The following is a 15,836-nucleotide window of genomic DNA, read 5'->3' as shown; positions in this document are numbered from 1 at the left end:
GCACATGCCTCAAGTATCGCGAGACAAACTGGACATGTGGCGTTCGAGGTATCGGACAAGGTCTGGAAAACTCACTCAGTACAACGGCCAGAATGGTTTCGACTTTTGGGATATTTGGGAAGACCCATGATTTGTGACTTCGAGGCAATGAATGGTCATATTTCACATGTCAACCAGGTTTCACTACCACAAATGAGATGATACACGATAGAAGAATGTGTCTGTGAGGTTAATTAAAAGCACCAAATAAAGCCGCTGATGACGTCAAACTATTAAGCAGCAGTTCCATTTCCGAGGGTGTGTGCTGACTCCTGAATGCAGCACTAATACTAACAACACAGCAGATAGAATAGACCTTTAATAAAGAGGGAACTTCAGTGAAGAGAATCTACACGACGTTACCAATATCTGATATTCTATTATTCTACTTTTGTAAATAATGGAAGGCAAGAAAACAAAGGCTACTTCCAAACTGAAAGGTAAACTGAAAGTTTTTTTTTTTTTTTTAACTTTAGCTTCATTAGCTAACCTTAGCTATGCTAACTGTTAGCCTAATGCACTGAGGAAAACAAACTAAAACGAAATACTAGACCACTAAACTATTATGTCACGTGCGAATCTCTAAACGATAAATTATTGTTATGTTACATATTGACGTAATGTTGTAATGGCTGCACAAGAGACCCGTTTTGTGTAGACTACTGTGCCTGTTAGCATTAGCATCCATCACATTCAGCTAACGTTAATTGCACCAAACAGTAATGTTAGTTCTGTTTTATTCCCTCCTGACTGCCATTAGGCAGTTAACTTTTACAGTTGCCCTGGTCCAGAGCGTTAGGGAGTTAACGCTAGACCAGGGCTACTTGTGTTGTCTGATTTGAAATCATCTTTGTCACTGTTAGTTGGTTTGGTTTAGTGAAACCTCCCAAGTCCAGTAGATTTGCCCCCCTTCACGTTGCATTGTGGGTCGGGGCAGTTGCATGTGCAACTTCACTACTTTGTTTGCACACTGCTTGCCAGTCCTGGAATGTAGCCCTGTGGTCAAGCTGCTATACATTCTATAATGTTGATACTAGTAATTGCTTACAATGACATAGTACACAATTACTAAGCAAGAAACCAAGCCTAACCTTACCCTCCTCATACCCTTTCTTTGTAAATACCCTTTATTGTTTTGTTTACAACTGTTTTTCTGATGATATCTACTCTGCATAGAACTGTAGTGTGTTCTATCTGTCTGTCATTCAATGTTATATGAATTAAAGAGAAGGATCTCAATGGAAATAAGCCTGGTCTTACCTGAGTTTCCTTTTAGTTGACCTTGTACCAATGAACTGTACTGTCATGAAACTGTACCTTTCCCTATGCAAACTTAAGTAACTAATAAATACTTAAATCAAACAATCAAAAACTATGTTAACTTTAGTTTGCTTCCACTACACACTAGTGGGTTGAACAGTTCAGTATGACACATTGCTGTATGTTGTTACTGCTGTTGTATCCTATGGCTCGCCTTCCAGTGAGGAGCCCTGATGTAAATATTTTTACATTCCATATGAATAGACAGTTTCCCCCAAAATGATTGAATTCACTCCCACACAATAAATGAGACCACAGTGTAAGTCCGGTTTTTCTCTTACTGTATATTAAATCAATGAGCATACAGAATAGATGTCCAGTCGTACAGTACAATAAATGTTTCTCTTTTCTTTCTCAATCTGAATCTGAATACAATGTAACATCAATCATTTCACAAATATACTTCAGTAGGTACAGGGAAAATAGATTTGTCAAGCATTCATTGGACAGTTAAACAATAACAATAGATATCAGATGTTTTCCTTGTCTTGGGCCCAGTAGCAGAAGGACAAGGCCAGATTGGCATTATCCAATTCGTTATCCTGTCCTGGGCATTATGACCTGATTGACATCCTGCAGTGGAGACATTCTCATCACGTGCATTAGTTATCAGATCACAACAAAATAACCTTGTCACTTGTAACACTGAAGTTGGTGTTTTAAATATAATAGATATTAAAATGGTTTTAACCCAACAAGCCCCCACCATACAATTTAGGCATTTAGCAGACCCCAGCACCTACGTGCAGTGGGAATAGTCATTAGTCACCCTCCCCACCCAGCTTCCCATCCCCAAACACTGGACAATTGTGTTTGTGTAGATGCTCGCCGGATGAACCACAGTGGATTTGAACCCACAATCTCCGGCGCCGCGGTGTTGGGCAGGAACTTTAACAGTGTTTTATAAGAATGTGTTGTTCGCTATGTTAAATATTGGTAGGAATTGATGCAGAGATTGCCCTCTGTTATATCAAGTTGCAACCAGACAGCTACAGCAACAACACAACAGGTGTGTCTGGAGGCTGTACCTTGAATAGATATTCCATAGTGATACTTATTCAAAATGTTCTCATTTCAGTTGGAAAGGCTGGATCAAAGAATAAGGACGATGCTCCCTATGAGCTGGAGAGTCAGTTTGTCCTCCGGCTGCCCCAGGTAAAAGAAGCACAAATGTTGAAAATGTTAATTACTTTGTTACTTTACTTTGTTTAAATTCTACCGTATGTATTGTCTTCTATTTTTAAGGAATATGCATCAACAGTAAGAAGGATTGCTCAGTCTAGCAGTGTGAACATTAAAGACAGACTCACCGTTGAGTTGCATCGTAAGTCAATTTACCAGTAATTTTTACCCTTTCAGATTGCAACAAATCAAACAGTCTCAGAATTAAACATCCTTTTTTTTTTAATTGTTCCATATACCTAAAATGTACAAGATTACAAACATTTTGCTATCCAGCCTCCATCAGTGTGACACTCACACTGATGAACTGTTTTAAATACTGGAGTAATCCCACTGTACAGATTATTAGACATTCACCTAGACTTGGTCTGGCAGCCTATGATGTTTCCTCTCATTAGTCATTACAGCTTCACAACATTGTTTACTTCTTGATGGGTTTATATTATCTGCCACATAATAAATCTATCAGATAAAAGTCAGGGTTGTATTTAATTTAGGGTTATCTCTGCTACAAAACATTAGGACTGTGCAAAATACAGTATCATTAATATTGATATATTATAATATAGATCTGAAGATGGAAGGCTAGATGCCTTATCTTTATGATGCCATATGATATGGTATAACTAAATGTTAAATATTGATATATTATAAATGATATATAATATATAGCACAATACGATATTATTATATAATATCGATATCGAGGTATTTGGTAAACAATAATTGCAGTGATATTTGATTTTGTCATAATTGCCCAGCCTGACCCTAACCCTAACCCTTTGTGTGTGCTCTAGCGGATGGTCGTCATGGCATAGTGAGAGTGGACCGTGTCCCCTTGGCCTGCAAACTGGTAGATCTACCCTGCATCCTGGAGTCACTGAAAACAGTAGATAAGAAGACATTTTATAAGACTGCTGATGTTTGTCAGGTAATAATAACAATAATATCCATAAAATCATACCTCATGGAATTCATGCATAGGATCGTTTATTAGATGGCGCAAGTAACGAGATGCTATCATTTTCCTAACTGAAGGACACTGTCTAGAATCCGAACTGATTTGTTACTTTAATCTTTTGGATATTTTGTGGAAACTAGACCTAACCCGTTTGAAGATACTGTATATGCTCCAATTATGTGCAGAGTATGGGTTATGGGGAAAGTTAATGACAGGCACACACGCACCCGGTGCATGCGCGTACACACACAGGCCACCTGCGCAACGGTGGACACGCTGATGAAAGGCTTACAGAAGAGAGACATTGTACACACGGTAGACCCCCAATGGAGAGAAATTATGTTGGCATCAAGAGCTAACACTGGTTGTGATCCGATGGCCTGGAGGACCGGACCGCAACCCTGACAACAGACAGCACATTGAGCGACAGTAAGCACACACACGCGCCCGTGCATCTCTTTGCCACGGATCCACAGTAAGCAGTAAGCACACACAACACGCACATGCACACGCCTGTGTTCGCTGTGTGTGACTGTATAGCTAAAAAGATTGAGAGGTTGCTGAGAGTGACAACACACAAACACAGCCGTAGCAGTCTACCCGGTGCGACCCACGCTGACTCAGGAAACGTGAAACAATCTTTTTTTATATCACAACCCTATATGAGGTAAAACACAGTGTGAACTGTGAAGAAAGCGCTAATTAACTTTTTTTTCTCAATACGATTACAATAGTAGGCATACACAAATAAAAGAAAATAAAAAAGCCTGAAATTGTTGTATTTCTCCCAGTAGGTATGGGAGTTTCTCCTGGTAGGTAGGCTATGGGAGTTTTTTTTTTCACTGGTTGTCATTGTGATCCCATGGCCTGGAGGAACGGACCGTAACCCTGACAACGGTTGTAGAGTTGAAGAGAAGTGGTGAAGAAAACACTAATAAACAGCTTGAATTTGGGAAAAATTAAAATCCGGCTCCCTCACCATCTGTATAATGCTAATGGTCAATGCCATGTGAACGTTGGGATCAATTGCTGAAGCGTATGAATAGATAAACTTGACGCGAGAGCGTTGGAACGTGACTGAGTGACATTTTTCCTTTCTTTGTTCCTTTAATAGTTAGATAATCCAAAAGATGATTGTAGCAAATCAGTCTGGATTTCAGGCTAGGTCACTGATGGAGATTCTGAATGGTCTTTCATTTATAACTGTCAACAATTACTAAACGCATTACATAATTTTAATTTGAACTCTTAGTTATTTCCTGTTACATATAACAATGGAGTAATTCTTGCTTCTTTTTTTTTTACTTTGATTCACTTTTGGTTAATCTTTGGAAAATAAACAACAAATCACAATTTACTAAAGGGAGCTGTTGCCACGGTATTCTGTATACAATGTATTTCTGAACAGATGCAGCATATCCCAGAACATAAATACTCCTTTGATATTGTTGTGGTGGAGGTTAATCATTATCACTTAATGTAGGATATCCTATCCTGCAGACAGAGTGCTATATTCTTTCATATTCTTTTTTTTTTTTAAGATTTGTTTTTGGGCTTTTATGCCTTTATTGATAGGACAGTAGACTGACAGGAAATGGGAGGAGAGATGGGGAGTGACACACGGCAAAGGTCATCCGGATCGGGAATCGAACCGGCGCCGCCGGCAGGCATCCGTGCCTATGCATGACCTAAGTGTCATACGCCTAGACCAGTAGGCCAGCGGGCGCCCCATTCTTTCATATTCTTATGTATCGAAAACTGGCCTATATTTTACTTTACGTGGGATTTACTGTAGGTCCAGTATATTGAATATTTTTTCTAAAATGTACAGAATAAGTGTATGCTTTGGAAAATGGTCGGAAATAATGTATACATGATCTGAACAGGCACAGTACATAATTATCAAACATAAATTTACGCTGCAACTTGTTTATCCCCAAAATGACTGGAGAGTACGGGATTTGTAGCCGATTGTTGCGTTTGTTGAAATATTGGGCCTTAAATGTAATAATACAATGATGTGTGTATTTCTCCCATTATTTGCAAAATAAATGTAAACATAAAATATATATGTTTAAAGGGTGCCCAGTGTTCTCAGGGGCCCATTGTTTTCTGGTTACTCTTTCCGTGTAACAAGCATTTTCAACATCCACTATGCTGAGGATTGTGGTCACTGTAGTCATTTATAACCATCCTAGATAACGGTGAATCATCTTTTTTTTTTTATTAACCAAAAAAATTACAGAAATGGTTAATCACTCTCACTCAATATTACAGTGGCATAAATTAATCATACAGATCACAAACAACATAATTCACATTAGAACAGGTATATCCTAACAAGTGCTTCACCACATGGATTAAAGTTCTCAGTTCCCACCACTGGTTTCAGTCATTTGGATTCCATAGGCATAGAACACTGGTTCCCAAACTGTTTTCATTTAAAAAAATAACCTTGTTGTGTCCCTTGGACCCAAACCTGCCAGACTATGAATTAATACTATTTAATAGTGAAAATAGCAGATCTACAAGCTCACAATGTGTGACACGTTGTGAGGTTGTAGGGCGGATTCACACTGCGTTCTCGGGAACGTTCTCGAGGCTACTTGGCAGATGTTTTGACAGTGTGAAGCCTGTGGTTTTCCTCAGAAACGGATCAACGCAACCAGCCTCGAAACCACCTCCAGAGGTAGTCTCGAGGCTGCATGATGCGTCCTCGAGAACGGCGAGCTGCAGTGTGAAACTACCGTCCACAAAAACGGTATTGATGTTGAACGTGACCTCATATAAAGTCGACGAGTCAGGCGTCGCCACAAATAAACACTAGGTAACAGTTATCAACATGGCCATGACTGAGATCAGCGACATTGGTCTAACAGACAGATTGCTTGCTTGCTGGAGATTTGGGCAGACGCTGACATCCAAACGCAATTAGACAATACACACAAAAATGCAGACATATTTTCGGTAATCAGTGAGTATATGCGTGTGCGTGGATTTAACAGAACAATCGAACAATGCCGTGCTAAAGTCAAGTGGCTCAAACTACATCATAAAGTTAAGGATGCCCTGCTAAAAACTGGCAGCTCCACAGATGAAAAAGATACATTTATTTATTTAACCCTGACACCCTAGAATCACAACCCATCTCCCGTCCAATAAATCCGAGTCCGTCAACACCGCCAACTTCGTCGTCGTCGTCATCATCTCCGACTCCACTCTCCAGCCAAATACAGCACAGGCACGTCCCGTTTTGGTGTTGTAGCGATAAGGCGAAATACAAGTGTACCACCGCTTTTTCGCCTCGTTTCTTTTTCTTTGAGGAAGCCACTGATTTGCACTCACTAGCAAACTTGTTCTAATAATGTGCAGTGCATGCAGCGTGCCTGCTTGACGTACTTGTTACCCTTAATGTGAATATTAAGCCACACTGTGGCTTGTGAAAGCGTTTGTAGGCTACGTTGATTATTAAATAATAAAAATAATAACGTGCGCTGCGCTGGAAGTCTGACACAGTGACTCGCTCATCATTCTGCAAGTTTCTGCGTCTGGAAAATAGCAGATCTACAAGCTCACAATGCGTCGCGGATGCGAGGCATTGTGAGCTTGTAGATCAGCGAACGTCACTCGACACCTACTATACAGGTCTATTGATATGCAAATAGTCTTGTTTCTTTGTTAAACAGTTGTCGAGGTGTGAACTTCGGGGGTGTGAGACCCCGGCTCAGAAAAGGTTTGGGTCGCGCGCCCCCGACTGCAACACTGTTCCACACTGCACTGTCGCTAGTGTTTATGATTTTCCGGGAAATCGCAAATTTTAAATCCCGGGAATTTTCTGGCCTTTTCCCGGGCTTCCCGGGAATTCCCGTTAAAAAAAATATAAATAATAATTTCAATTAAAACCATAGAACGCGCCTTTAACCAAGCTGAAATTCATTATAGATCCTATTGGGGGCGACATTGTGTAGCCCATCGTCTGAATTTCCACGTGTCTTTGAAAACAGTTGATCTGTAAGCTCACATCGACTTGTAGATTAGACGCTATTTGAGCTTGCAGATCAGCTATTTTCAGCATGACACAATGCTCGCACAACAAACTATAGCCTTATCGAGCTTAATGGGAGATGGACGAGGCAGCGGCTACGCAAAACTCTTCCCAATGCAAAAAAGAAATGTTCCTCAATGGCTCGTTATAAAGCATCGCATAGGCCTACCTACAGTTACATGGATATTTGTTGGGGGGATATAACGTTTGCAAGATCATTCTTCATAATTCACCCCAAAGAAAGCAAGGTATAGAACACAAAACTTGGCTATTACTTACAGCATATTACGCGTCTCTGTAATGGTAAAGGGACTGTCGGAACACAGTATTAATGAGCTTTTAATGAGCCACGCCACATTATATTTAATCAAACAAGTTTATCTAGTATATGGGACGTGTAGAATTCCACAGCACTCTCTGTCCACAGCTTCCCGTGATAACCAAACCAAACTTCCACTCATGCTGAGAATTGGCCAGAAGAGAGAGTTGGAGAGAGATTAATTTGGAATTGGAATTGGACCCGGGATTATTGTAGCCCTGAAACATGACGGTCGTATGATAAGACCAGCATGTTTCAGGTCTAAGATTATTGTATTGCAGAGCCTTGTTGGGCTTTGGCAGGACCGGACTGGGCATTCTGATATATTTTTCCTGTTAAAAAAGGAGGCAAGGATAATGTGACATGCAGCCAAATTGCCTCTGCGCTGTAGTAGGCCTTTCTAGTAATTAGTAGCAATTTATAGCAAGAAAAAAAACAACCTCCGGGATTCCCGGGTACCAAAGCCATTTCCCGGGAGGCTAAATATGTTCGTTTTTCCCGGGAATCCCACTTCCCGGGAATCCCGGTATTAAACACTAGCTGTCGCATGTCTTTGGATTGTTAAATCAACTTTCGTGCCTGAATTTCTTAGCGACCAGAATCAGCAATGTCGCATAGTTGATGACGTCTGTATTCACCGGCGAGGCACTATGTGCATACCGCCACCTATAGGATCGGGATGTATAGTGCTAGTGTTTTCCAGGGAGGCCACAATCTCTGCCAATGTGAATGCTGGCCAGCGTGAACCAGCAACCGTTTTCAGAAACGGTACTAATCAAACGGATTGCAGAGTGAATCCGCCCGTAGAACTGCTATTTTCACTGTTGCTTTTTATTTTCTGAAATTCTTTTGAAATTCTTTTTTTTTTAAATATAATTTCTGAAACATTTACATTTGTAAAAATTTAGATTTCTGAAAATCCTTTGTAATAATAATGACATGTATCTATCTACAATCTACTAGCGGTCAGCACAAGTGATATAATGGGGGCTCCTTTCACACCGTTATACAAATTGAAGATTCATTTGGACTTTCCCTAACAACACTTAACGTTTTTCTTTTTCTTTTTTCCCCCCTTTGCTTTAATCCCTGTTTACCATCTATGGCTTAGATGCTGGTGTGTACACTAGATGGAGACCTTTACCCACCTTTAGAGGAGCCTACTGGAACCACAGACCCCAAGAGCAAAAAGAAGGACAAAGACAAGGACAAGAACAAGAAGTTTGTCTGGAATCACGGCAGTAAGCGCGCGCGCGCGCACACACACACACACACACACACACACACACACACACACACACACACACACACACACACACACACACACACACACACACACACACACACACACACACACACACACTCACACTCTCTCTCTCTTATGCAATGTGCTGAGTATGGTACTTGAATCTGGTATTGTGCATCAGTAATTCAGGAAGTTTAGCTTGCCCTCTACAGTTGGTGGAGCTGTATCCACTTGAGTGGTCTCATTTTATGTACTTATTTACCTTTTGTCTATAGTCACCTGCCCCCTGAAGAATACGCGCAAGAGAAGATTCCGGAAGACCGCAAAGAAGAAGGTTCTGACGTTTTCATTTCCCCCCTCAGCCCTTTGTGATCAATCTCTTTTAGCATCTCATCTGATCATCCATCTCTTTTCTACGGCATTTACATTTAATAAAAAACAGGAACTGCGTTGAGAGTGAAAACTAAGATTTACATATAAATAAAGGCTCTCCATCTTAGTTTGCCCCAAAGGTATGCAAGAAGGCAATTTTGCCACTGCTATGATCAAAGTGAAAGAGAGGGAGTAAAAACCGGGCTTCTATTTTGTCTTTTGAATAAATCTTCTGGAGGGTGCAGAGCCAAGCCATATTGATTTGGCCCCCTCTGTTTTTAATCGCTAATGTGCTGGCTGGCATGCAGCCAGATGCTTGAGTGTGTATGTGTGTGTGTGTGTGTGTGTGTGTGTGTGCGCGCGCGTGTGTGGTATACTCGTAGCAGTGTATCTAACCCCTTCTCTCTCTATCTCACAGTACATTGAGTCTCCTGATGTGGAAAAAGAGGTGAAGAGACTGCTGAGCACAGACGCTGATGCTGTCAGTGTCCGTATCCTTTTAGCTATGCACACCCAAACACCCAAACCCCTAAACTCTATCTTACCCGGCAGCTGGTCTAATATGCTTTCACACACATATTGCAAATGTATCTCAGAGAAAATATGTGGATGAAAGCCCTAGAAGGGAACTTCATCTCCTCTTAAGGCTCACATGATTTCTCTCTGTCTGATGCTTTTTATGTTAGAGATCACAGCACATGTTTAGCAAAGAGCCCATTAGCACTGTGATGAAGCTGACATAATGAGCAGAGCACACCCGGGTTGTTTTGGGACGTTGCTCGCTGTATGTTAGTTGAGATGGACTGTACAATGTCATTGGTCATGATCAGTAGGCCATAGTAAATTACTATGACCTACTGATCACCATGGAGTGATACTGATAATAAATAATAATTATTTTATTTATTTTATTCCATTATTATCAAACTATTATCATATACTACGTACATTGTGTCGTGCGGCGGTAGATCAGTATTTTTACTGTTTTCCTCGTTATATGACTATGTCTAGTGGTAAGGTCCAGTTTCTTTTCGTTGGTTTTGTACACCTTAACCCTACCGTGTTCAGGGTGGGAGATTATAAATGAAGATGAGTCCAAGGAGGCGGACCAGCACGGCTCTCTAGCCAACCTGGACTCCTCACCAGGCACATCAGGGCACAAGATGGGCCACGGGTCCTCAGGTGAGCGCTCTTCATGTATTTATTTTTCTTTTTTTATTCAGATTTTCCAAGATGTTTTTGTAACATCAACAACCACACAAACAGTCGATACATACATACCAAATTTGTTTTTACACAAGACAAAACGCCATATATCAAAAGCAACAAAAACATATGAAAAAAATAAAACCCTATAAAAAGAAAAGGATAAAGGCATTTGTAGTTTTAAGCCCCCCAAAATACTGTATCTGATGTTCACTCTGTCGTAACCCAATTGTAACATTCCTGGATCCGGATGTCTTGTTTTCAGCCCAACGTGACGAGCTGAGGGAGATCTTTAACGACATCAGCAGCAGCAGTGAGGAGGAGGAGGACGAAGGGGAACGGCAGGAGGATGAGGACCTGAACATCATGGACACGGAGGATGACCTGGTCAGACAGTTGCAGGACAAGCTGAATGAGTCCGACTCGGCACAACACGAAACTGACAGAAACAACCAGATAGGTGAGGGGAGAGGATATTGGTGCACTGGATCATGCATCGTTTGCAAGAGCACACGCACACATTTGTCTGTCTAAAATCTAGCATACGTACATGCATCTGGATGGATTTGTCCGTGCTCCGCTAAAATAGTTTCCATACCAAGGGTTTTAATCCTTGGGCCTGCTTCTGGTGGTCATTACAGAGTAATATTTTATTCGTTTACAGGTCAGACACTTAGAGAGAGTCTGACAAAGAATTACCTTAATTCCTGTTATTCATGTCAAAGCAGAGTTAGAAAATTAGTTGAGCCAGGTGTCTGAAATTCTAACCGGAACTGGATGTGTAATTTAGGCATCACACACAAGTCCACTATCCTAACAAACAATAGACACTCCCACGCGTGCACGCCTACACACACAGACACGTCCTCTTTTCCCCACTCACCACCCCCTTTTTCCAGACTGTCAGGTGTTTTGACTGTGCAGGGCTCTCAGCTGTCCTATCTTGACAGCTCCATGTCTCCTCACCTGCATTCATGGAGCTGTCAGTCAGTGAGAGACGGGTTCGACTGCCTGGCTTCATCCTCCATGGTAGCCGAGCTCAGCTCAGCCCAGTGGAGACTTTCTTAATGGGCCAGAGTCTCACCGTGTGTCTGTTTCTGGCAGCCCTGCCAGCCTCTAATAAGCAGAAGCCATACGAGTTCCATCTGCTTGGGAGTTGTAATTTCATCAATGTACTCCTCCAAGCTTGACTCTGCATATTAAACACTTAAACCCTCTATACTATTAAACTAATACTTCATTGACAGAGGTAGAGAGACTATTTTTCCCTCTACACCAGATCTCTATGCCGAAAATAGCTGATCTACAAGCAAATAGCTGATCTACAAGCTATTGCGTTCTTGTAGATACAGTAGGCTGCAGATCTGACTTTGAATAAGAGTTGTTGCTGACGTAACCAGGCAGTAACCACAGGTGATTGTGTGCGGTTGCCCCCCATGGGCACCACAGGAGACTAATATACTTCCCCCCCACTGTCCTTCAGTCAGTTTGCTCAAGCTACCTTAATTTGGGCCTGTTCCTGCCATTACAGGTAGTTTGTAAAATTGGAGTAGAGATGGAGCTTCCTGGTGGCTCAGCAAGGGACATGCCTGCCTACTAGTGCCTAGTACTCAATTTAAGCCTTACTATCTGCCTGTGTGTTCCTCATCACCTCTCTTTGTGAAACACAATAAGTCTGAAAACACTCTATCACTTCTCTTCAAGTTCTTATTACTTACTACACGATTGCGCAGATTGTCAAGTTGCTACCACATGTGGTTTGCAAAGTAGTCGGTTTAATGTCGATGTCCTCTGTCATTGCAATCAGTGCAGTTCTTGTGCTTAATTTATACTCAACATAAATCAAGTTCGCTCTCCCGCTCTTCAACATCTCAGCTTAGCGCACTCACACATAGACATTAGCATGTTGGGGCAGCACTGATCCACAGGCATATTTTTTAAGTGGAGGTTAGTGGTTGTGTACACGCATAGTGAATTACAACTTGTTAATCAGTTCATACTCCTGTTCCTTGTAGATGCGAGAACAAATATACCAGTGATTCTCTAGTTCGTTTTGGGGTAGAACATATTGTGTCCCCTGGGCGTGTTGATACCGAGTTTAATGCCTCTTTTTGGAATAATATGCATCAGAGACTCAGGACGTGCAGCTGATGCCACTGTGTATGGAAGTTGTAATCTCTGAATCTATTGTACTTCTGTGGCCCACAGTGATGGACTATCAGGTGCAGATAAACAACGTCAAGGCTAAGCTCCAAGAAACCCGCGCCCGCAAGAAACAGCAGGAGGAACTCATCATGAAAGTAGAGAACCAAGCCCTGAAGGTGAGAGAGACACACACACACACACACACACACACACACACACACACACACACACACACACACACACACACACACACACACAATGATGAAATAGAACAAACATCTGCATCTGCCTCAATACAACCATGCAAGTACTGTACATTCAGATTAATAAAACTGTAAACTGTAAATCCTATATAATCTTGACTGCCAGCATTTTGGAGACAATATATATACTGTATATCTTTTTTTTATCTTTAAAAACATAATTATTACATTTCTCTTGTCAGCCCCCATTGTGAGCGTTTCCTTAATTCCTTGCACGATGAAAAAAGAAACGAAAAAAGAAAACCTTGTGAAAATTCATCATTCTGCCACCAAGTACTCTTTGGGGGGAGATTTTACAACGTGAAACATGAGCAGACACTGCAGCCTTTTTTGATATTGTCATTTAGAGCTGTCACAGCCCTATCTCCACTCATTATTATCACAGACAAGGGAAAAGGTCAGTCATGCCCTGACTGGCATTCCAAGTGGCCTTTCTGTCAGGTGGCAGATTGGAACATGGACAGACACATTTAAATCCATCTCAGTTTAATGAGTGTCTGTATGCTGACCTGAACCAACCTCTCTTGATTCCCCTTTTTCAGAACCGCTTCCAGGCTTTGTTGAACGAGATTATTCAACAGGAGGAGCGAGAGATGGAACAGGTATTTTAATGGATGTGTGCTTTGCATGAATGTGAGACTGTATCTTGTTAGAATGTGATCTTTTCCACAGGAGTTGAACCTGTTCCGTTCTATATTTCCTGCATAATCTTGAACCAGTTCAGAGTGTTTCCACTGAAAATGAATTGGTTCAGAACAACCAATATAAACATTGGCAAAAGAAAGTGAAGAATTATCATAAAAGAGAAAGTGTCATTACATTTCCCTGTTAAATGGACACATTCCCTTGTTAAACCGGTAATGTTTGACCCATTTCTGGCCAGGCCTGGTGAACCCGGCAGACTCCCCAGACAGGCTCTCTAACCATTTCGCTATGACAGCCCCAATTACAAGAAACATTCAGTGCTCATAAGTGTCACGTCACACACAAAAAAAAGCAATACTCGTAGCACAATTTAACAAAGCAGTGCCAAACAAAATGTGTACATAACAGTCAATGCTAGTCAGTGCAAGTCTCACTGCCATATCAACACAGCAATAGTACTCAATTCAACCAACACAACCCAATAGTGCAGGGCCAAAAATAAATGTCCATAGTCAGTGCAAATAAATCAAGAATAAAAAAGAAAGCAAGAAAGTGTGCCACAGCAAGACCTCACAAGCAACCCTCTCTGGGAAAGTACTTGGAGATCAGAGTCAGTATAACTTTTGTTCCAGTAGTGTAAGGTAATGGTTGTCCGAGGTTATCCTTTTGGTGGAGATGGGGCCTTTGTTACAGGTAGTTTCTTTCATGGCATCGATGAGACTTTTTTTCTCAAATAGACCTAGATTAAATTGGAGTTCTCAGCGGATGCCAGCTGAGTCCTGTTGTAACCATTCTACCTTCCAGCTTGCTGACAAAGGCAAAATACCGTGTATAATAGTGTGTGTGTGTGTGTGTGTGTGTGTGTGTGTGTGTGTGTGTGTGTGTGTGTGTGTGTGTGTGTGTGTGTGTGTGTGTGTGTGTGTGTGTGTGTGTGTGTGTGTGTGTGTGTGTGTGTGTGTGTGTGTGTGTGTGTGTATAGATATAGATGTATAGATAAGCAGACAACTACTGCTACTACTTAGCCTCCAGTTACACCCCAGGGCTGTCAGGCATCAATCAAACCTGTTATCATCTTCTCCCAACAGCTGGCCTCCCTTCAGGAGCAGCTGGACTCGCTCATTGAGAAGTGACCACTAGGGGGCAGTCACATGTCATGGCCACCCTGAGAAGGCGCCACAAGGACAACACCTCAACAGGGGGGGAAGAAGTTCCCATCCACTGACATGCTGTGATGCTGTGTCATTCCTTTTAGTTCATGTTTTTCTTACACCACAGACGTGTGTAGCACGCTGCTTTGTGTTGTTAATGTTTCTGTTGCTGAGAGTTGACAGAATGGGTTTTATGTTGTCAATTACTGTATGATTAAACTGTTACTCGTGTGCTTGTTATGCTTACTGTGCTTTAGTAGAAAAAAAAAACAATTCAACCCGTCACAGGAGCTTATGACAGTTCTACCTCCCTGTATTAATTTGCCTTATGTGAAAGATTTGAAGTCGTAGATAACACCAGAATTAAACAACATTGCGTGGAACCCTTTGTCTCATTGTTTGTTTAGATTTGAGATGCTTCCCTGACTATGTACAATACAGTAAGTGGTTGGGCAGTCACACTGGACTGGTGTATTGTCATCCTGCAAGAGAAAGGGTAGATGGTAGATGCTTTTCCATTAATAAAGGTAAGTGCTTTGGCACAGCATCCTACAGTGTATATATATGTATAGTGGTATTACAGCCCTGATATAGCCTATGGCTGTATTCCTCTTGTGTATTTTGATGTTTGTTTTGACTGTAGGATAAAGGATAATAAATCACTTAATATAGACCTCAGCACAGCAGGACAATATTGTCATGATGTCTTGCCAACAGATTACTTTCCTTCCTTCCAGAAAGATCTTGTTCTGGAGAGATCTGGGCCTTTCTTGTATCCCTCAGTGTGCCGCTGGTCATCCCGGCCTTTCTGTGGGGATTAGCCTGCCAATCCGAAAAGGGAGGCGAGGGATTAGCGCCACAGATTAAAGTGGCCATCTCCAAACCCTAGCTAATCCTGCCATCTGTCAGAGAGCAGCCAGCCAGCCAGGGACTACACTAGGTTAA

At 41.6% G+C, this 15,836-nt stretch overlaps 1 protein-coding gene across 1 annotated transcript; it reads left to right on the top strand.

Moving 5' to 3' along the window:
• The first annotated feature begins 327 nt into the window (after positions 1 to 327).
• On the top strand, positions 328 to 15,127 carry taf7 (TAF7 RNA polymerase II, TATA box binding protein (TBP)-associated factor). Its single transcript, XM_080746174.1, has 12 exons — positions 328 to 479; positions 2,438 to 2,514; positions 2,605 to 2,683; positions 3,339 to 3,472; positions 8,978 to 9,107; positions 9,388 to 9,446; positions 9,903 to 9,975; positions 10,553 to 10,666; positions 10,956 to 11,150; positions 12,899 to 13,011; positions 13,641 to 13,700; positions 14,829 to 15,127. Exons 1-12 carry the CDS (start codon positions 440 to 442, stop codon positions 14,871 to 14,873), a joined length of 1,119 nt encoding a protein of 372 aa, XP_080602300.1. The 5' UTR covers positions 328 to 439; the 3' UTR covers positions 14,874 to 15,127.
• Positions 15,128 to 15,836: the final 709 nt, after the last annotated feature.

The sequence above is a fragment of the Nannobrachium achirus genome (assembly GCF_963921795.1).
Source record: "Nannobrachium achirus genome assembly, chromosome: 17".
Taxonomy (NCBI): domain Eukaryota; kingdom Metazoa; phylum Chordata; class Actinopteri; order Myctophiformes; family Myctophidae; genus Nannobrachium; species Nannobrachium achirus.
This window is presented reverse-complemented; position numbering and strand designations above follow the sequence as displayed.

Excerpts from the sequence above, each read along its gene's own strand:
- taf7 (XM_080746174.1), top strand. The coding sequence starts at position 440 with ATGGAAGGCAAGAAAACAAAGGCTACTTCCAAACTGAAAG. Across the intron at positions 480-2,437 it reads GGCTACTTCCAAACTGAAAG|TTGGAAAGGCTGGATCAAAG; the intron begins GTAAACTGAAAG and ends TTCTCATTTCAG. Across the intron at positions 2,515-2,604 it reads TTGTCCTCCGGCTGCCCCAG|GAATATGCATCAACAGTAAG; the intron begins GTAAAAGAAGCA and ends TCTATTTTTAAG.